The sequence below is a fragment of the Colobus angolensis genome, unplaced genomic scaffold (assembly GCF_000951035.1).
Source record: "Colobus angolensis palliatus isolate OR3802 unplaced genomic scaffold, Cang.pa_1.0 Scaffold341, whole genome shotgun sequence".
In the NCBI taxonomy this organism is placed as follows: domain Eukaryota; kingdom Metazoa; phylum Chordata; class Mammalia; order Primates; family Cercopithecidae; genus Colobus; species Colobus angolensis.
Window position 1 is genome coordinate 2792327 of NW_012116722.1, and position 21833 is coordinate 2814159.

Sequence of the window (21833 nt, forward strand, 5' to 3'; positions counted from 1 at the left end):
CTACATTTTAATGTTAACACTTGAAGTTTAAATGTATATACCGTTTACCTCTTCTTGAACAGTATCTTGGTATGTTTTCTGTGCAGTCTTGTACACTTTACATTGTTTTTTGTTTGTAATCTTACAGTTGTGACTCTATCTAGCATTCACTGAAATTTTGTTTTTTTAAAACAATAAAAATCTGGTATAAATGTTAAAAAAATAAAAATAAAAAATAAAATGATCAATTATGGCTGCATTTAAAATGATCATCCATGGAGAATGAATTCTGATGCCAAGGCTGAAAATAGGAAGCAACCATTTGGGAGTTCACTGCAGTAGCCTATGCAAGATATGATAAGGCCAAAACAGTGTGATGACTGCAGAGATGATGAACAGTAGGTGGTTTTGAGACGTATTTTAGAAGTAAGACCACAGTGGGCCTTGTTATTGGATGTGGAAGATATGATAAAAGGAATCAAGAATGTCTCCTGGGCTTATATAACCAATGCATAATAGTACTGTTGGGTAAGGTGGTGATTTGGGGAATGGAGGTGGCAGAATTGAGATGATTTAGGCAGGGAGTAATCAAGGTTCCTTGCTGGATTTATTACGTTTTCAAGACTGAATGGACTTTGACACATTCAGGTGGAGATTTCAAGTAAGTAATTGGATACGAGCCTGAAGCTCAACAAAGACGTCTTGGTTGGAGATATCAATTGAGAGTCTCAGGACATAGATGACATATAAATCTCTTACATTTATATAAGACTTGTATTTATATAAATGTAAGTCTCTAAGAATAGATGAAATCCCCAAAGGTAAATGTGCAGATAGACAAGAAGTCCCAAATCTGAGAGACTTGTGTTAAATATGCAAAAAGTAAATTAATAGTATCAAAGGTTCAACATTTCCATGTTTTTCTTACCTTTTACTGAAACCATCCAACCATGTCATGATTTAGTCTATTTCTTTTGCAGAACATCTTTGGTGACTGTGGTGAGTCTTATGTTTATGTTATTAGATGCAATGACTGTCAAGAGATTCCAACTATGTATATTTTGGAAATGTTATCCATATCCATATCCATATCCCTCTCAGTATCACTGAATTCCCAGGAGAATAACACAGAAATAATATTTTCCTTCTCAATGGACTTCCAAACACTTTCTGGTACCCTCTTTCTTGTCTACCAAGAACTCCCCTGAAAAAAGGAGGTAGGAAGTGTGAAGATATATAGCAGAATAGTGAAGGGAAAATGTTACCTCTTCTTCTTCAAGTAGAATGAGCCGAACCACAACAATGTGAATTGCATTGCCAATGCTTGGGTTATGGAACAACCCGGTGACCTAGGGTCAGAAATAGAAAACCATTAGCTGTGCATGAAGAGATAATAAATAAACACCAAAGGAGACAATAGCATTGTAATGCACATAAAATAAAGGTTTTCTTATAGGTCAGAAATGTTTAGTGGTATGCTAAGAAGAGTGAAATGTGCCCACGGCTCATTCCACATTACAATATTTAAAGACAGTCTTTCAGGGTGATTGCTTGGCTGTGTGTTTGAGGGATTAACATTTTTCTTTTCTTAACCCAGCCCACAGTGTTCTCCTCTTTTATTATCAGTTACTCAGGCAAATATCTTTTCCCATCTCAATAGGACTAACATCCTCTTGAAGGCAGACAACATCAATAATGCAAATAGAAAGCTTTAAATTAGGAGTCATTAACTTTATTCCAATTATATTTCTAACTACTTTGAGAAAATTATGTTCTAGTTCTTGGCCTCAGTTTACCCCTTTGGTTTACTAACATAAACCAATGAGACAAAGCTGCACAAAAAGGATTGAGTCACTTGGTAAATACCTACTAGAAATATGTAACTAATAAATGATAAAATGTTCCCAGGATATACAATTTTAAGGGAAAGACTAATTTATCCTGAATTTTCATCCATATTCATCCTTAGGCAGGTACTAGTTTCACATATATATTTACAAAAATAAGTTAAAAGGACCAAAGAAAGGCCTTTCTTATTTATGTAAGCATTTTTTTTTTTTTTTTTTTTTTTTTTTTTTTTTTTTTTAGATGGAGTCTCACTCTTTTGCCCAGGCTAGAGTGCAGTGGCACGATCTTGGCTCACTGCAACCTCGGCCTCCCGGGTTCCAGCAATTCTCCTGCCTCAGTCTCCTGAGTAGCTGGAATTACAGGCACCCACCACCACGCCAAGCTAATTTTTGTATTTTTAGTAGAGATGGGGTTTCACCATGCTGGTCAGGCTGGTCTCGAACCCCTGACCTTGTGATCCACCCACTTCGGCCTCCCAAAGTGCTGGGATTACAGGCGTGAGCCACTGCGCCCAGCCCTATGTAAGCATTTCTAATGATATCTATTCACCAGCTGCCCCAGCCCCCATGTAGTATGGCATACCATGTTCATGATGGTGAGGATGTAGGACTCCACATTCTCACTCCTATGGTATTCAATCATCTTTGTGTCGGCCACCACCAGTGTCTCCACCCATCTCTCCTTGCTGATGGAACGCCGAGAGAGGCTTCTGCTTGGCAAGTTGTGCCTCTCCCACTTCTCTCGCCATAGGTCTTGCTTCTGGGAGATATTAACACTATCTAAACAGTAAACAGAAGACAATGGTCTACCACTGTATATGTCTCATATATTATCTACTTATGTTTGTAAAGATGCAAGGCCATAAATTTAATCTACTTTAATAATATAAATGCAATGTCTTTACATACATGACTGAAATAGACCAATTTAAATGAATATGACCAAGAGAAATTTGAATCTTACAGAGAGGTTCAAAAAGTACTATAAAAATGTTTATTACCTACTACATTAAATGATGTCTTCCACTATTGAAAAGACATAACCAACAATGGGAAATTTCTCTTTCTTCTCCTCCTCTAAATTATTCAGCGTCTACTGTGTGCAAGGCAATATACCTGGCTTTTAAATGCCACATTGTTTATCCTCATGAATAACTAAGGTACATATTCTTCTCTCTATTTTGCAAATGTGGAAATTGATGCTCAAAGTAGCTGATTAAATAACTTTCCCAAAGCTGCGCAGCCCATCAGTCAGTAAAAGATTCAGTATTTTCTATGCCCTAAAATCATGCATTTTAAAAAATATACACCACAGTGTTTCCTACAGAGTAAACATGTATAAAACTGTAGTATATATAAGCTGAAAACCTGCTGAAGGTTCCAGGCATTCCACTTGAAGATGGCACAAAAAGAGGTGGAAAAGATCCAAAGAAGGACAGCAAAATTGTCAAGGTGACTAACAGATTTTAGTATGAAAAGGATTTGATATATGAGAGTCATGGTTTGGAAGATGATATCTAGGAGAGGCTATAGAATGATAAAGAAAGTCAGACAGTAGCTTCACGGAATCATTCTCAAAATCCCAGAATACTGTAAGTAGGGAGCACGTTCCAACTTGAAAGAGGTCTGTTCAAAACCAAAATGAATAAAAGGCTACCTCACACATCAGGAAGCAAGTACTTAACCCAAGTGGAAGTCAAGTGTAAAAAGTTCCAGTGGGCTCAGAATGGCTTAGGGTGCCAAGGAAAGACAGGTTGACCAGAAGAGAGTAAAGAAAGAAGCCTGGGCTGATACAGGGGCAGCGCCTGGGTCTTTGAAGATTCCTGTCAGGATCACAGCCACGAACACTTCCTGCCTCTCCCTCATCTGCACCCGGGGCCCCTGGCAGGGGCAGAACATCAAAGCAGAGTGGCCCACCTCATGTCCCCTTCCTAATCTTGGGTAATGGCTATCCAGTCTGAACTTGAATACTTCAGCAGGAGGAGGGGACACTCAACAACTCACAGGGCATCTTGTTCTATTGGGAAATTCTCGACTGCATTGAGCTGAAACCTGCCTCTCCGTCATTCCTCCTTGTTAGTTCTGGTCCTGTTCTCTGAAACATCTAGAACTACACTCCCTCCTGAGACCCTGCCTCAGAACCTGAGTTGGGACAACTAACACCATATCCTGCCCTCTGCCCTGGTGCTCTCTAGGCTGTGGGAGTTGCTTACATTGATTTGTGTGTAACCCTTCCTGGTTCCTCAGTTTCACTGTCCATATGAAGTTAGAACACGTTTGCTGATATTGACAAAAGAAATGATATATCATCATAGGTGTAAATAAACTCAAACTCTAGCGCTGTGAGTTTTACTTCAAAATAATAATGCTGTACTTTGATATAACACTTCTGAGAAATAATCCGGGATTATGTAAACTTTGGAGGGAAGTCCTGTGAAGATTTAAAAACGGGGAGATGGTTAACCCCTCATCTGAATGGAACCATTTTCTAGTTTCCTTCTCCATTCACTTTGCATGGGGAAGCATGAATTCCGTAAGAAATATCAAGATTTTATCAATGGTTTCTAACTTTCTGAAACCCCCTCCCTTATTCCCCCATCAGCCTTTTGTCCCTTTTTTGAATCTCATGCGAATGTTTTCAAACCACTATCTGCTTTCAGATGTCTCTGGATAAGCCAAGCAGCCAGCCCCCTTTGAGCCCACGTGGGCTGGTGTTTTCTGAAAGGGCTGTTACAGGTTGGGTTGAGTACAGGAATTGGGTCAATGTGGATTCGGTCCCATCTTTCTCTCAGGCCCCTCCTATCTTGCTGGGCGGGGACAGGTCTGCTGTAACCAGGAGGCTGCTCCGCGCCGCCCTCACCTTGTGTGTGAGGGTGACTGGCAGACAGTTTTCTCACCCAGTGCCCTCACAAAGCCCTTGGGGCCTTAGCCCTTCTTCTCCCTTGGCCCCTGCAGGCTCAGCCTCCCTCCCCTGGGTGCCGGTCCCCTCACAGAGGCTTCAGCTCATCTCAGCAGGCAAAGACTGTGCGGTGCACAGCCCCTCATTAAAGCAGAACCCTGTGCTCCTGGCTGCAGCCTCTGTCCTCACCCTCAGATATCTACTGTTAGGTGCTAGCAGGAAGCTGTCATGGATGAGAAACATGTAGAAAAAAGAAGTAGTTTCTCTGCTTCCCTTAGTCCTGTCTTTCTTTACTTACTTCTTCTTTACTCTCCCCTTTTTCTACCTTTTATCCCTCAGTGTTGACAAACAGAGTTGCTAGGCACTGAATGTTTGCATCCTGCCCAGACGCAGATGTTGAAGCCCTAATCCCCAAGGTAATGGTATTTGGAGGTGGGGCCTTTAGACGGCAGTTAGGCTGAAATGAATTTGTGACAGTGGAGCCCCCATCATGGGATTAGTGTCCTTATAAGAAAAGGAAGAGACATCAGAGCCCTCTCTTTCTCTCAGAGAGAGGAGACAGATGAGAACACAGCAGGAAGATATATACATCTCTCTCTCTCTCTATATATATATATATATATTCTCTCTCTATATATATATAGGCACTGAATATATATTTATTTATTTTCTCTTTATATAGGCACTGTCTGTGTGTGTGTGTGTGTATGTATATATATGAGAGAGAGAGAGAGAGAGAGAGAGAGATAGATCTTGGACTTGACCTTGGACTTCCAGTCTCTAGAATTGTGAGAAATAAATTTCTGCTGTTTAGGACACCCAATCTATAGCATTTTGTTATAGCAGCCTGAGCTAACTAAGACACAAGTTTTTTTTTTTTTTTAAGACATCTCTAAAGTCCAAGTTACTTTCATTTTTTCAGCAAATAGGTAGTTACTCAGTAGTAAACAGTCATATAGGAGGAAATATGGAAATGAGAGATGGGGTCTGCTAAAGGCATATATCTATTTAAACTTTTTCAACAAAACCTACATTAAGCACTTATTAAAGTTCAGGTCCTCTACTAAGCACATAGCACCATACCTCATTGAACTGTGCCAACAAATCTATGAGATAAGCCCTCTTATGAGCACCATCTTATAGATGAAGAACTTGAGGCTCAAAAAGATTAGGTAATTGTCCTAAAGTCACATAGTAAATGACAGATTCAGTCATCTGTGTGATTTCACTACAGCAACAACAAACATTTATACAATAGGTTTTCTGGGCAAGGCCTGACTTACTGAATAGAGACAAAGAAGCATGTGACGTGATCCTTGACTTTACACAACAACCAATCTATTTCTGGGTGATGAGACATAAACACAAGAAAAATTGCCATCATTGGGGTTCAAGTAATTCCCAAAGAGAAATATCAGTTATATTATAGATAGTGCCGGAAGCTTTGCGGAAGTGGTAGGATCTGAACTGGGCCTTGACAGGACTGACCTGGGGGAGAGGACTGTATATATGTGGACTGACTCTGCAGAGTTCTAGTGAAATCTCAGATTTGATGGAAGAATTGTTTCTACTAAGCAATTTCAGAAAGTACGAGAAACCAGCCCTACACATTTATCTCCAAAGCTGATGACAAAGACAGCTAGTTCTTTGGATCAGGTGAGGGGCTGATGATTCTGGGAAGCTCGCCTCACCGTTCCCCATGATACACACCACTGCATTTAGAGACCCCTCTTCTCAGCTGGCATAGCTTCTGGCCACACTTCAATCTGAGTACTTTTTATATTGCTATAATTTCCTGTTATTTAGGGAGCTTTCTAATTAGGCTTTAAGCAACTAAAGGGCTAGAAAAACATCTTCTTTGGCCTTTGCCCCAATCCTAATACCATAACAGGCAAAAGTGGCACCCAGTAAATACCAAATGCACAAGCAAAGAACTGAAGATGAATCAGAACCAATGTATGAACCATACACAAAGAACTGCCAGGTTTGTCAATTTTTCCCATTTGATGACTTTTTTCATTATCCCCACTGAGACCATGATGTGCTTTTTTCAAGCAGAGAAATCCAGCCAAATGGGCAGCTTAAGTAAGGAAAATTTCCAGTGCTGAGAGAGGACACAGAGAACTGACTTTCCTAAATGGAAGCTAACAGAGTACAGATGTCTGTCCGGCATTGGCTGAGGTGTTCAGTATGCCTGAGCACTAACAGAACAGAAGTCCTAGAAGATCCCTGGAAAATGCAATTTACTGAGTACTTTTTCCTTCCCCAAGTACTGCAGGCAGCTCTTCACAAAGCTCTCTCTCTTTAGGGATTTTGCAGGTAGCAGAGCCTTCACCTACTGCTTATCTTTGAGTCAGTGTCCACTGCAGCCAGGCAAGGATCATATCTTGATGAAGCCACACGGAGGAACCTGGAGTAGTGCTAGGGAGCAAAGAAAGTGAACACAGATGGCGGAAGACTCTGGAAATTACAAAGTTTCCAGTACATTCAGGAGTGCTTTTTAACGTGCCAGTAGTTTCCAGTTTGAGCAAGGAGGCTGTCTATTCCACTTAGAAAATTGCTCAAGGCTCTGCCTCCAGCCTAACCCTTCCCTCATCTGGATTCTCTTCTACAACCTTATATCAGATTTCCAACAGAGAAGGATTTCTGCCCAGTCAATGCAGCTTGACCACTAACTGGAAATTGGCCAGTAATTACTACTGCCTTGTTTGAGGTCCAGCTTCTCCCAAGATGACCTTATCAAGTTGGTCTTCTCCAGCCCACACTGCAGCTTCCAGACAAGTGAGACCTAGTACCCTAACTGTCCCACCTTTCTCACCACCTCTGCAAAGTTTCTGAAACATGACACCTGGGCAACAACACAGTAACATAGCTACTAACAGCCACCTGGGATCCAGTGCCTATCAAGAGCCCAGCTGGTGCTAAACATTCTTGGATTTGATCATTTATCTTAATTTTCACAATAAAAACATGTAGTAAATCTTATTGCCATTTTAAAATGAGAAAGCTGAGGCCCAGAGAGATTATAGAGTTTATTCAAAGTCTCATAGCTAGTAAGCAGCAGGACCAGCATTTTAGCTGGGTTAGTGTGAATCTTATTTAACGTAGCAGCATGGAGATGGGGATGGGATTTCTGGGATCACCTGCCTAAAATTTTCAGCATGAGGAATGGAAAGGATCAACTCAAAAAAAAAATCATCTATAGAAGAAGTTGGACCCCAAACCAGCTAAGTCCTTGTCCTCCAGGTCCCCACCAGGCTTCAGCAATGCATTAAGGACATTTGTCCAGGAGTGCAGTAGGAGGTAGGTGACCTTTTGATACTAGATTTCTGGAGACAATGTTCTGTTCTTTATATAACTCAGACAAGTGCTACTCAGGGAAGATGTTCTGGACCCAGGGTTGAGGGCTGGAGAGATAGTATCAGGAAAAAAGAAGGAAAGCATCTTAAGACTAATAGGTCCTATCCAGGCCCACTATTGATAGCTGCTCACTCCCCATGCCTACTGGCCTGGCCCAAACCACCTGTGACCTTGGACAAATATTACTACTATCTCTTCCCCTGTCTAATGAAGAAACTGAATCGAATTCCTATTTTTGTGAGTCATGGAACCTTTCCTTCATACAAAGATTATGCAAAAAGTAAACAAGAGAATGAACCCCAAAGTTGCTGGGGTCATGGGGTGTGGTGGGTGGCCCCAAAGGAGATTCCACATGGTGCATCTTTAAACCACCAGATGACACCATCTCTGGGGTTCTTCCAGTTCTAGTGTTCTCTGAGTTGGGCAAACACACCTTTCCACTGCCAAGGCATAATTGTGAGCTATCTGCTGCATGCTAGCATTTACTTAGGGCTACCACACGCTTGCACCCAGACCCTCTTCTTGGCAGGTCATTGTGGCCTTCCCCAGCAGAGTCGAACACCAGTGCAGGTGTGTGCATTCATTAGCAACAACGGCTGAGCAACCCAAGGGGCCCAACTCCCCAGGCCAGCTTTGGGTAGATTTGAAGGGTCTCCGTAGGAAGCTCATTTTCACTCCACAAAAAGTTTACCTTGCTAATTGTGAACATAGAATTTTTTTTTACACTTAAGGAATAGACTATTCATTTCTCAAAACTGGCCACTGTTGAAGTACAAACAGCTGCCTTTAAAGAAAGAAATAAAGCAACCTGAGTCTAAGTGTTAGAAACTGCTAGATCCCCAAAACAAGTACATCCCAGCTTAAGGGTATGGACAAAAAGTATAAGCACCTGAAAAAAAAAAAAAAAGAAAGAAAGAAAGAAAGAGATGTATTCCCAAAGGCTGGATGGTCCTGCCTGACACTGCACTCACTTCATTCAGAATATGTCAAAAAGATGGAAATGGTAGATCACTTGGGACACATGACTCTTCCCAAAATACCAACATAATTACATCAAATATAAGTAAAAAGTATGTTTGAAAATCCTTCCAGAGAGTCAATAATCTGAATGAGTTGAGAATTTATAATGAATTTATATTAAATCCATTATTTATACATTTATATTAGATATAATAATGGATTTATATTAAATCCATTAAATTTATATTAAATCCATTATTATTTTGCTCATTATCTATTTAACATTTGTAATGCAAAGTAATTCCACTGATTTGAGGTCTGACCCCACACACTTTTTTCCGTTCCACACTCTCTCATAGAAATGTGCTGATGCATTTCTCACAATGAAGACCAGATGTGGAGGAGGCTGCTGGGGGCAGAAGTAAAATAAACAAAAAATGAAGTAATCAACCAAGTGGATAATGAGTCCCAGCATGCTTAGACATCGATAGAACTCTGCTGACACACTTCCCTTAGCTTCATGACTGAGGACTAGGGAATAACTCAGGGACTTTCACGCTTCACCCAAGCCTCCCAAAACATTTCTTACAGTTTCTACGTCCATGTCCTCAATGGTGAGCTGGCCATTGCTGCAAGGGTTCAAAAAGAGTTTACTCCTGCACAGTTACATTTCATGTAGGGTATAAAGTTTCTACCAGCCTATAAAAGAAAGACTACCTATATTGTGACTCTCCTGCTGGGAAATTTAGTACATGTTTACAAAGCTCTCCAGACAATGAGTCTCACTTTGTTTTTAGAGGTCCCATTAATACCTAGTGTTCTGAGGAACATCGCTGGAAAAAATACAACTTTTAGGGGATACTAGCTCAGGAAGGAAGTGAGATTCAATGAATATTAAAGACTTTTCATATTATAAGCCTGTCATTCTATGATGATCTATATGGAAATGAAGGGGAGCAAAGTCTTATCCAGGAACCATAGAGTGGTAACACAATGCTGTCTTCTTGGGGTTCTCCCTGGTCTTAAGGACAGTTTCCATCTTGCCGGACCAGAAATACTGTTAGTTAAATAGAACCACTAGGGAAGCAGGCGAGACATGGAAGAGAGGTCTCTTGGAAAATGGAGTTATCTTCCACCTGTGGAAAGATAGGTGATGGACCAGCAGGGAGTCATGCTAGCATTTACTTAGGGCTGGTCCTGAGCTTCAGCAGGACCTTCCAAAGACAAGACCATGCTGGAACTCCATGTCTACCTCCTTACACATCCTGGCAGCACTTTTAGAGATTACTCACTAAGACCTACAAGTGTAGTATGTGCTCAATAAATACAGTGCAAACTGCTTGAGAGGCTTTTCTTAACGTTCATACCAACCTAAGGCTAACTATTGACCTAAGAATAAAAAATGAATTAGTGCTGTGTAAATAGATCTGGACTATCCTAAGGTGAGACCCCTCTCAGTGTCCCTACCCCACTGGCCCAGACCCTTCTCTGTTGTTTGTATCAAGTCCTTAAAACTTACCAGGTCAAATACTGAACATGCCTGAGGCAATTTGTGCCTTCCTTTATGATGACTGTGTTAGACTGCCAGTTGTCCTCAATATTTGTTCTTCCTCTCTTCCTCCTTGATTTTTTTCTGGGTGCATGGCTTCCTAGAATATAGACTAAATTTCCTTGCCTCCCTTGCAGTTAAATTCTGACCAATAAGACACAAGGGGAAGGGCTACATGTAACTTTCAGAATTTAAAGGGAAGGCAGAGCCCCTTCTCTTCCTTTGCCTCCTTCCTGGCCTGAATGTGGATGGTTTCAACAAAGTGGATGCCAGATGTTGAAGAAGATGGAATAATATAGAAGACAGACAATAAAAGGAGGCTGGGTTCCTGATTATGGAGATAAAACCTGGGATGTTTTATTTCCAAATTCCATTTATATGTGAGAAAAATAAAAGTATTTTTCAACTTGAATAGAAGAGGGCTGTCTTGTCTGTTTTGTTCACTCCTTTTACCCCCAGCACTTAGAATAATTCCTTCTACTCAGTAACAATATTTTAAATAAATCAATCTTATGTGAGATTTTCTGCCACCCCAAACCCATATTATCCTAAGTAAGTGACATGATGACTTAACTCTCCCCTTCATGTTTGGAGGCACTATCTCTTCTCAGAGTCTGTAATCCTAGGAATGAGCTGCTTTCATCTCCAAGTGACAGCATTCGATCTGTCCCCTCAGATCAGCAAGTTGATTATGTATAAATAAACAGTGAGTTCTCTTTTACTACCTTCAGTCTGTTAACATAGGAATAAGACTGATTTCCCACAATGGCTTCCAAAAATAGTATTTTCAGAGAAGTCACATATTTACTCTTGTTCTGGAGAAAATAGTCCCATGAGTCCTATGTGTATCTTCTTAAGAGAACTGAGGGTTCCAAGGTTTAGTTGAGAGGGAAAGTGGACACTATTTATGCTTGGAAACCTCATATGCACTTTTAAATGAAACAAGAAAATTCTGGGTGATTCCCACTGGACTGCTTATTTAGTAACACTCTCTCCACTGTCATCAAAGGGTCAGCAAGTCTGTTAGTTGGAAGCCTGCAATTCAAATATCTCTGTTACTGCTACACCCAGCTCACACATAACTGCTTGATATTTCATTTCACCAACTTGACTGCAGGGCATAAATAGATTTAAGTTCTTCCCATACTCCCAGATTGACAAATATTAACTTGGTGAGTCAACAATAATCAAGCTCAAAGTCAAGAGTAAAAATTCTGTATAATTAGAGAATATATCATAGAGACCCTGAGAAACCATCTGCTCTGTCTTTCAACAGACAGCAACAAAGTAATTCCATACTGATGAGACTTCAATTTTAAAGAACATGAAAGAGATCATATTTACATATGGCTATATTTACATATATACAAGTTTATTGCATACCTGCATACACATGAGCATATTTACAGTTCATTCTAATTATCTAATTTCATAAAAATACAATGTCCTACATGCCAACTTATTATAAAAATAGTATTTTATTCATTCAGCTTTTAAAATGTTCTGTTTGAACTAAAAACAAAATACACATGATCAACTCCATAGATGCAGAGGCAGCTTTTGATAAAATGCAACATCCCTTCATGTTAAAAATCCTCAACAGACTAGGCATTGAAGGAACATACCATACAATATAAAGAGCCACCTATGCTATATCCACAGCTAATATATCAAATGACCAAAAGCTAGAAGCATTCCCCTTGAGAACCAGAACAAGATAAGGATGCTCACTCCCACCAATCCTATTTAACATAGTACTGGGAGTCTTAGCCAAAGGAATCAGTCAAGAAAAAGAAATATAAGGTATCCAAATAAGAAGAGAGGAAGTCAAACTCTATCTCTGTTTGCAGATGATATGATTCTATAGCTAGAAAACCCCACTGCCTCCTAGATCTGATCAATGACTTCAGCAAAATCTCAGGATACAAAATCAATGTACAAAATTCAGCATTTCTATATACCAACAACATCCAAACTGAGAGTCAAATTAAGAATGCAATTCCATTCACAATATCCACAAAAAGGATACAACACCTAGGAATACAGCTGACCAGGGAGGTGAAAGATCTCTATCACAAGAATTACAAAATACTGCTCAAAGAAATCAAAGATGACACAAACAAATGAAAAAGCATTCCATGCTCATGGATAGGAAGAATCAATATTCTTAAAACGGTCATACTGCCCAAAGCAATTTAAAAATTCAAATTTCTTCTCCAATTCTTTTATTAATGTCTGACCTCATAACATAAAAACTAAGGGCTATTCTCCCAACCATCTAAATTGCTCCTCTAGCAAGAGCAATCACACAGTAACCTATATAATTACTGAGAAATATAAACCTATGCAATTTGAGTTTTCATTGATTTCTTGGTTGTTTAAAAGGCAGAAAAGTAGACCTAGGGAGACATGCAAAATCAAGGAGAGAAAAATTACCCTTTTGGTAATAAGGCTTACTACCCTTTTGGTAATAAGCCAGCCTTTCTTCTATGACGGTACCTGACAGGTAAAAAGGTTAGAAAATCAGAGCCAGCATTTCTATTAAGGAACTACTGACACATAAAGTATAAAGGGAAAGACTGAACACAGAGAGCCACATGAAAGCACTTTCCAGTGAAAGAAAGAACACTTTGGTCTAGAGAAGTCCAGGCCAATATGGTGGCTGCCAGTTACATGCAGCGATGGAAGCTTGAAATGTGCTGTATACAAAATGAGATGTGCTGGCTAGATTTCAAAGACTCGATATGATAAAAAAGAATGTGAACTATCATACTAATAAGGTATATTGATTACATGTTGAAATAATAATATTCTGGATTATCTTGAGCTAGGAAAACTGTTAACATTTATTTCACTTGTTTTTTCCTTTTCTTCATTTGGCTAGTAGAAAGTTGAAAATTACTTATGTGACTTGCATTGTGACTCACATATTTGTATTGTAGAGCACTTGTTTGGAGCTCAAGACACTTGGATATCCATCTAGGGTCTCCTAGTTATTTGGTATTTTATCTAAAGTCAGACTCACATAATTGTTGTAAGAAAGGAGTCAAGCACCTTACTTGCCACATAGTAAAGTCACAGTATTATTATTCTGTTTTCTTCAGTCCTATCTGCAACTAAAGAGATGAGGTCCATAATAGATCAAAACTCTAATTCCTCTTGTTTTCAGTTAAGGCTTATTTAATTCTGATTAGGTATAGCCTTGTCTTTAACCAGCCTGGCTGTTTTATCCTCACCCTTGTGAAATGGCTGCCTAGCTCCTCATCCACTAGAACAAAGTGACAAGAAAGCAGAATTCAATTAAGAAATTTTTATCAATTATTTTTTCATTCTCTTTTTTAAAGAGAGAGGGGAAGAAATAGAAAGAGAGAGAGAGAGAGAGATCAGTAAATTGTGACATAGAGATTTAAAGAGTAACTTCCTGTCCATAAACGAATAAATAAAATGTCATATATACAATACAATGGAATATTGTTGAGCCTTATAAACAAAGGAAATTTGGACACATACTACAAAATGGATGAATCTTGAGGATGTTATACTAAGTGAAACCAAACAGTCACAAAAGGACAAATACTGTATGATTCCATTTACATGAGGTACCTTGTGTAGTACAGTTCACAGGGGCAGAAAGTAGAACTCTGGTTTCCAGAGGATGGGAGTGGGGGAGGAAAAGGGAAATGGGAAAAATTGTTTAATTTGTACACAGTTTGGGTTTGGGGAGATGGAAAAACTGGAGAGGGATGGATGGTGATGATGGTTGTCTAACAATAGAATATACTTAAAGCCACTGAACTGTACATTTAGAAATGGTTCAAAAGGTAAATTTTCTGTTATATATATGTCACCAAAAACTTTTAAATCAACTTTCTAAAAAAGTAACGTCCATGGTAGATAGTGGATGTCGAATTGAATACAGATTCATCCAATTTCCTGCACTTTAATCGCTGCATTGACAAGTCCCATAGTGTCCCTAAAGAGACTCAATCCTTAATCACTGATTCACAATCACTAACATGTGATTATTAAGGTGTTAATTGTTCAGTACTTGTAATTGGAGTTATCAAAATCAGGGTTTTCCAACTGTCAATTAACAAATTATAATTAGCCAGAAATTCCATTGGCCAAAACCTTTCAGTTGTCCAAAGCATTCCAGTTAAATGAGGTTTGACAATAACACAACTTGAAGATTCTTTTCCGGGACCCTAACTGGATCCTTGATGGCAGTGTGGTTGGTTTTTCTCTCATCTAACTAGAGATGGAGGTCAGGGATAGTGTCACAGCTGGCGAGGGCAGCAAGAGTCTCCTGACATCATGCAGCTGGCTTTCCAGGAAAATCAAAGGAAGGGAAGTAAGTCTGCACTGGGAGGCTGCTTCCAAGACTAGAAAAACTATGTAAAGGCTCAAATTTGAGTTGATTTTTTCAATAGAGATATTGACTAAAGCTTCATAACCTCTGTGATGTTATCAATACTGACAAACCAGTCTTGGCTTCACCTATGGGCCTCCGCCCATTCGTGCCCTCTTGAAGCTATTAGAGTCTCCTAGGCAGTTCTTTTTGGCTTAATATGGTCAATGTGAAATGCTGTTCTTCACAGTTCAGCTTGCTTTTTTGGACTATACATTGTAAGCATCTAAATTTTGTTGTCTAATTCTTTCACTCCATTAATTCCTTGTTAGCCCAAGAAAAAAAGCTTTTTATTACATATCTCCCTCTCTAACTTCTCTTTAACACATAGTTTAAAGCCTCCAGTCTTTAAAAATAGGAGTTCTGGAATGTCCTCTTCTCAAAAATGGGATAGTGAATTCAATATACTTAAACTGTGATATTTAATTAGGCATAAGGTGTTGTGTATGTATTCAGAGACTGCCGGGCTCTCTAGGGAAAGATAAGGTACAAATAATGTCTTTTAATCTCAAGATGTTCTCTTATTTATTGGAGAAGACAAAAGTCATCCGTAAGAAACAGAATCACACAAATGATAAATGATTAAATGTCACTAAGAGTGAAGAGAGGCATTTAAAGGGAAAAAGAGATCAAGGTAAACTGAATTCAATGAGCACCTGTTTGCTTCCCGTTGCCATGTCAGGCTCAGAAATTACAGAGATGAGTAAAAGCAACTTTACTGACATTAAGGGACTCACTATCTAGAGAAGCAGATTGTGGGCTATGATGAGGTTTCTCTTCAAATAACCTGATCAATCTTTTATTCTTTAATTCATAGTATCCCCTCCTTTTCCCTTTTTTCTCCTTTTTTTCCTTTTGCCTTTGTTAGATGCCCAGGCATGCCACAATACCAGGCTTTTTCAGTACCCGCTCACATTCCTTTCCTTATTTGGAAAGAGGACTTTCTAGCTTATCACAGAGGCCTCTTCCCCTTTCCTCTCCGCTTTCTTTTATGTGCCCACTTATCTAAAAATAACCAAATGTTTAGCCAACCAGGATTAGTTTAGATTGTACAGCCTGACCCCAGCCAATGGGGAAAGGGTACAGGGGCAGGACTTGCTTTAGGAATAAAGGCTCTTGTGTTCCTTTGTTTGGATGCGCTCTCATGGCGACTGGCTAAGGAGGCACCCCTCTGCACAGAAGTAAAATTGCTTTGCTAAGAATCCTTTGTTTGAGTGTTGAATTTCCTTAGGATTTTGAGTGTTATTCCTAACAAGATGAAATAGCTTTACTTCTCAGGGTGGTAAGCAGGTCTTTTGGGATGTGCAGAATGCAACTAGACGGAGGAGAAGGGAGAGCCAACTGAGTAAGCAGGATGAACAAATCTGTGGAGAGAAGAATGAACATCTAGCTTTTTGAGAATTCAGAATAGCCTGGATAATTCCAAACTGCCCAATTCTAAGTTATTTCTATTTGCCAAGTGACCAGGGGATATCAGCTCTCCTTTATAATGATGTCACATTTTGCTTATTAAAGTCATCTTATCTTTCTTATTTATTTATTTATTTTGTAAATTATACTTTAAGCTCTAGGGTACATGTGCACAACATACAGGTTTGTCACATATGTATACATGTGCCATGTTGGTGTGCTGCACCCATTAACTCATCATTTACATTAGGTATATCTCCTAATGCTATCCCTCTCCCCTACCCCCACCCCACGACAGGCCCCAGTGTGTGATGTTCCCCTTCCTGTGTCCAAGTGTTCTCATTGTTCAATTCCCACCTATGAGTGAGAACATGCAGTGTTTGGTTTTCTGTCCTTGCGATAGTTTGCTGAGAATGATGGTTTCCAGCTGCATCCATGTCCCTACAAAGGACATGAACTCATCCTTTTTTATGGCTGCATAGTATTCCATGGTGTATATGTGCCACATTTTCTTAATCCAGTCTATCATTGATGGACATTTGGGTTGGTTCCAAGTCTTTGCTATGGTGAATAGTGCCACAATAAACATACGTGTGCATGTGTCTTTATAGCAGCATGATTTATAATCCTTTGGGTATACACCCAGTAATGGGATGGCTGGGTCAAATGGTATTTCTAGTTCTAGATCCTTGAGGAATCGCCACACTGTCTTCCACAATGGTTGAACTAGTTTACAGTCCCACCAACAGTGTAAAAGTGTTCCTATTTCTCCACATCCTCTCCAGCACTTGTTTCCTGACTTTTTAATAATTGCCATTCTAACTAGTGTGAAATGGTATCTCACTGTGGTTTTGATTTGCATTTCTCTGATGGCCAGTGATGATGAGCATTTTTTCAGGTGTCTGTTGGCTGCACAAATGTCTTCTTTTGAGAAGTGTCTGTTCATATCCTTCACCCACTTTTTGATGGGGTTTTTTTTCTTGTAAATTTGTTTGAGTACTACAAAAATCATCTTATCTTTCTGAATCTACACAAGCTGGGATGATGAGAGGAATCCAGCAAGCCTGCAAAAGGTCTACAGATAGAGGCTGGGCAGGAATCCTAACTTTGCTGCAAAGTTTCCACACAGTGGAGCATTCTCATGTCTCTAACTGAGCAATAACTCACTCATCATGGTTCCCAGAAAACAAATATAAAAATTGAAGAATGCCAACGAGATAAGCTGAAAACATGTAAAGGTGGAATGAGTGACATCTCTATATTCTTCTCAATAGTAATATATTACATTCAGATATTGCTTTACAGCTCACAGCGCCAATGCCTTTAACATAGTAGTTGCTTCTTCTAACAACCTAGGGGTAAGAGAGCAGATATTACTAGCCCCATTTTCCCCCAATAGGTCCATTACATTTTTAAAAGCTTAAATTAAGCCCAGGCACAGTGGCTGATGTCTTTAATCCCAGCACTTTGGGAGACCCAGGTGGGCAGATCACCTGAGGTCAGGAGTTTGAAACCAGCCTGGCCAACATGGTGAAACTCCGTCTCTACGAAAAATACAAAAATTAGCCAGGTGTGGTGGTGCATACTGCTAAATGTCTTTTGGAAATAAACTCACTTCCTTGTTTTAAGTAAGTTAAAAATATGTGGTTGGGGGTGGTGGCTCATGCCTATAATACCAGCACTTTGGGAGGCCAAAGTGGGTGGATCACCTGAGGTCAGGAGTTCAAGACAAGCCTGGCCAACATGGTGAAACCCCGTCTCTACCGTAACTACAAAAATTACCCTGGTGTGGTGGTAGACACCTGTAATCCCAGCTACTTGGGAGGCTGAGGCAGGAGAATCGCTTGAATCCAGGAGGCGGAGGTTGCAGTAAACTGAGATCACACCATTGTACTCTAGCCTGGGCAACAAAAGTGAAACTCCATCTCAAACAATAAAAAATAAAAATAAATAAAAATAAAAAGCTTAAGTAAGGAGGCATAGACATATAGATTAATGGAACAGAACAGAGAACTCAGAAATTGACCCCCACAAAAATGCCTAACAGATTATTGATGAATGTGCAAAGCAATTCAAAGGAGAAAGGATGATCTTCTCAACTAAGATGTTATAGTAATTGGGAATTAACAGGCAAAAATCTTTAAAAAAAAAAAAACCTTGAACTAAGATTTACTTCTTATATAAAAATTAACTCAAAATGGATTATGAACTTAATCATAAAATATAAAATTATAAAAATTTTTAGAATAGAATATAGGAGAAAATATTTGGGATGAAGGACTAGGCCACAAATTCTAAGACAGTCTATAAAAGAAAAAAATAATAAATATGACCTTATCAAATTTACAGTTATTTTCTCTGCCCATGTGAAATCTGGAGTTTCATTTTGGATTGATAAAAAGCTCTAAAATTGATTTTGGTGGTGGTCGTACCACTCTGTGCATATGCTAAAAACCACCAGATTGTTGTACACATTAAAATAGTGAATTGTATGCAGATTATATCTCAAGAAAGCTTCTACTAAAAAGAAAAAGCCCATTTGAGGAGAATGAAAAGACAAGCTACCTACCGGGAGAAAATATTTTCAACTATATATTTAACAAAGGACTAGTATCAATAATATAAAAAGACTTTCCAAACTTAAGAGTAACAATACAAAAACAAGGAAAATACACAAAGAGAACTGAAGAGGATATCCAGATGTCAAAAAAGCACACGAAAAGTTAGTCAACATTATTAGCTATCAGGGAAATGCAAATTAAAGCCACAATGATATATTGCTACATATCTATCAGAATGGCTAAAATAAAAAAAAGTGACAACAACAAATGCTGTTGAGGATGTGGAGAAACTGGATCACTCATATACTACTAGTGGAAATATAACATAGTCTGGGCACTCTGTTTGAACAAACAGTTTGGCAGTATCTTATAAAACTACACATTCAATTACCATTCAACTCAGTAATTTTACTCTTGGGCATTTATCCCAGAGAAATGGAGACTTACGTCCACAGAAAAATCTGTAGCAGCTTTATGCATAATAGCTAAAACCTAGAAACAACCCAAATCTGCCTCAACCAGTGAAGGATACATCCGTACCGTGGAAGATTACTTGATCATATAAAGTAGAACAAACTCCTGATGGACACAGCAACTTGGATGACTCTCCAGGAAATTATTACGAGTGAAATGAGCCAATCCCAAAGGGCTACACATTTTATGATTCCATTTATATAACATTTTTAAGTGACAAAATTTTAGAAATTTTAGGACAGATTAGTAGTTGCCAAGGGTTAGGATGGAGGGATGAGGGCATGGTAGGGAGGTGGGTATGGTTTTAAAAGATCAACATGAGGGATCCTTGTGGGGCTGGAGCTGTTCAGTATATTGACTGTCAGTGGATGCACAAAAATATACTTGCAATAAAACCATATAGAACTAATTACACACACACACACACACACACAAGTACAATTGAGGAAATCTGAATAAGACCAGTGGATTGTATCATTGTCAACATCCTGGTTGTGATACTGTACTATTGTTTCAAAAGATGTTATCATTCAGTGAGACTGGGTGAGGGGTACATGAGATCTCTTTGTATTATATCTTATGGCTGTATGTGAATCTAAAATTATCTTGATAAATATTTTATTTAAAAGGTATATGTCTAGGCTCATACAATAATAGCTTAAACAAAACCTACATGTAACTCCTCAGATTTCTAGTGCAGAGCCAGTGGTGAACTACAACTCTGGCCCAGACATCCCTTCTGAGCTCCAGATCTGTATTTCCTTCTTGAGTGGACTTAGCACCAAGGATAGCAACTTCTGAGGAATGGAGATGAGGGAGGGAAAGAGAAAGTGTCCATGACAAAAACAGCATATACAATATAATCCCAAGCTGGGGAAATTATAGATATGAGCATAAATAAATGAAAACAAGATAAAGTTAATCAAATACAATTAGCCTATGAAAGGGTCTACCGGGGCTGTCACCTACTAAGGGATTTTTTCCAGGTTCTACTCCCCAGCATCTGAGCACCCTTAGAACTTATGTCCGCTTGTGGTTTCCCTGGTGCTGCAGAGCTACTGATCTCTTCCAAAATCTGTTCTTTCCTCCTTCCTTACTAGTTGAGCTCTGGCTGCCTGGCTCTTCTTTTCGTTAAGTATGACCCAATGAATTCCATCTGCACTAATTATAGACTGACCAGGCCAGTATTCACTTCTTTCTCTGAGCTTTCCCTGAAGCTCAAAGGGGAGTGCCATTGACAACCACCCCACCCACTCCAACATAGTTCCTGGGAGCAGATCTGAATCAATAAGAAGTTACTCAAATCCTAACATCTAGAATTACTGAGAAGTTCTCTTCAGATCTTAAATGGTAAAAATATAAAATAAAATTAAACAAAACAAGCAAGCTCATCCAGGCCACGGCAAAGGTGTCTTGAGACTGCCATATGAGAAGAAGAAACCCAACAGCCTTGGCCTTCTAAATAACCACTCTCAGAGTTGGCAATCCAGGCAGGGTGGACCCTCATCTCCCAAGTGTTTTGCAAACTGGAGGCTTAACTTGTGGGATTCAGCTTGAAGATACAAAGCCCATATAACCTTCAGCACAAGATCTTTCCCATTGCCTGCCTTAAGCCGTTTGAAATGAAGATGGAAAATTCGCCATGGCCACAAATCCTAAAACAACCTCATCATTTTCCTTTTTCAAGTTTCCTCTTAATGTGAACTTAAAGGAGAGTGACAACTTCTGACAGTAATCCTTAAGGGACTCTGGTGGTGCATGCACTGGATCAAGTGGATTTTCTGTTTCACAGATGGCTAAAAACTAAAGTCTCCCATAACCCATCCCACAGAAGAAGAGTGTCACTAACACAGCACTAAATGACTGTGTTCACAGAATCTTAACGAGTGCAAAGCTCAACTTAATACACAACTAGAAAGTCATTCCTCCTCTTAGACACTTTTACAAGAGGGGAAATTGACTAAATGATAAGGTAATTGATGTTAATTTATATAAAGCAACTTCTAGCACTGGTTCTAGAATCAGCCTAGCATCTCTACCAGGGTATTATTTCTTCTGCTGCAGCATTACCTGGTATTGTTGGTGTTCGTGAGTCTTTGAAGACTTACACAGGTCTTCCCAATCATCAAAGGAATAATTGTGCCCATCTGAGTTGTCTTACTGAATACTTTCCATCATCTCCTGTGTTTTTAAACAATGGGAATGTGTGGTGGTAGAGACAGGAGTGTGAGTCAAACAGAAGGTGTAACTTCCCTGATCTTTCATTAGCTAATGTTTTTAGATAAATAAGAGTCTACTGTACAATGAACCAGCTCATCCAGTACTAAAGTGCCCATGAGTGGCAAATGTCACTACATCTATTTTTTCTTTTTTTTTTTTTTTTTTT

At 39.2% G+C, this 21833-nt stretch overlaps 1 protein-coding gene across 2 annotated transcripts in view; it reads right to left on the bottom strand.

Annotated features, from left to right (window-relative positions):
- ADAMTS12 (ADAM metallopeptidase with thrombospondin type 1 motif, 12) overlaps positions 1 to 21833 on the bottom strand; it is a 375774-nt gene that overhangs the window by 149874 nt on the left and 204067 nt on the right. For both annotated transcript variants that reach the window (XM_011952570.1, XM_011952571.1), the window contains exons 4-5: positions 2410 to 2606; positions 1245 to 1328 (exon numbers count right to left, since the gene is read on the bottom strand). In XM_011952570.1, coding sequence (XP_011807960.1) covers positions 1245 to 1328; positions 2410 to 2606 — 281 coding nt within the window. The remainder of the gene's footprint in view (positions 1 to 1244; positions 1329 to 2409; positions 2607 to 21833) is intronic.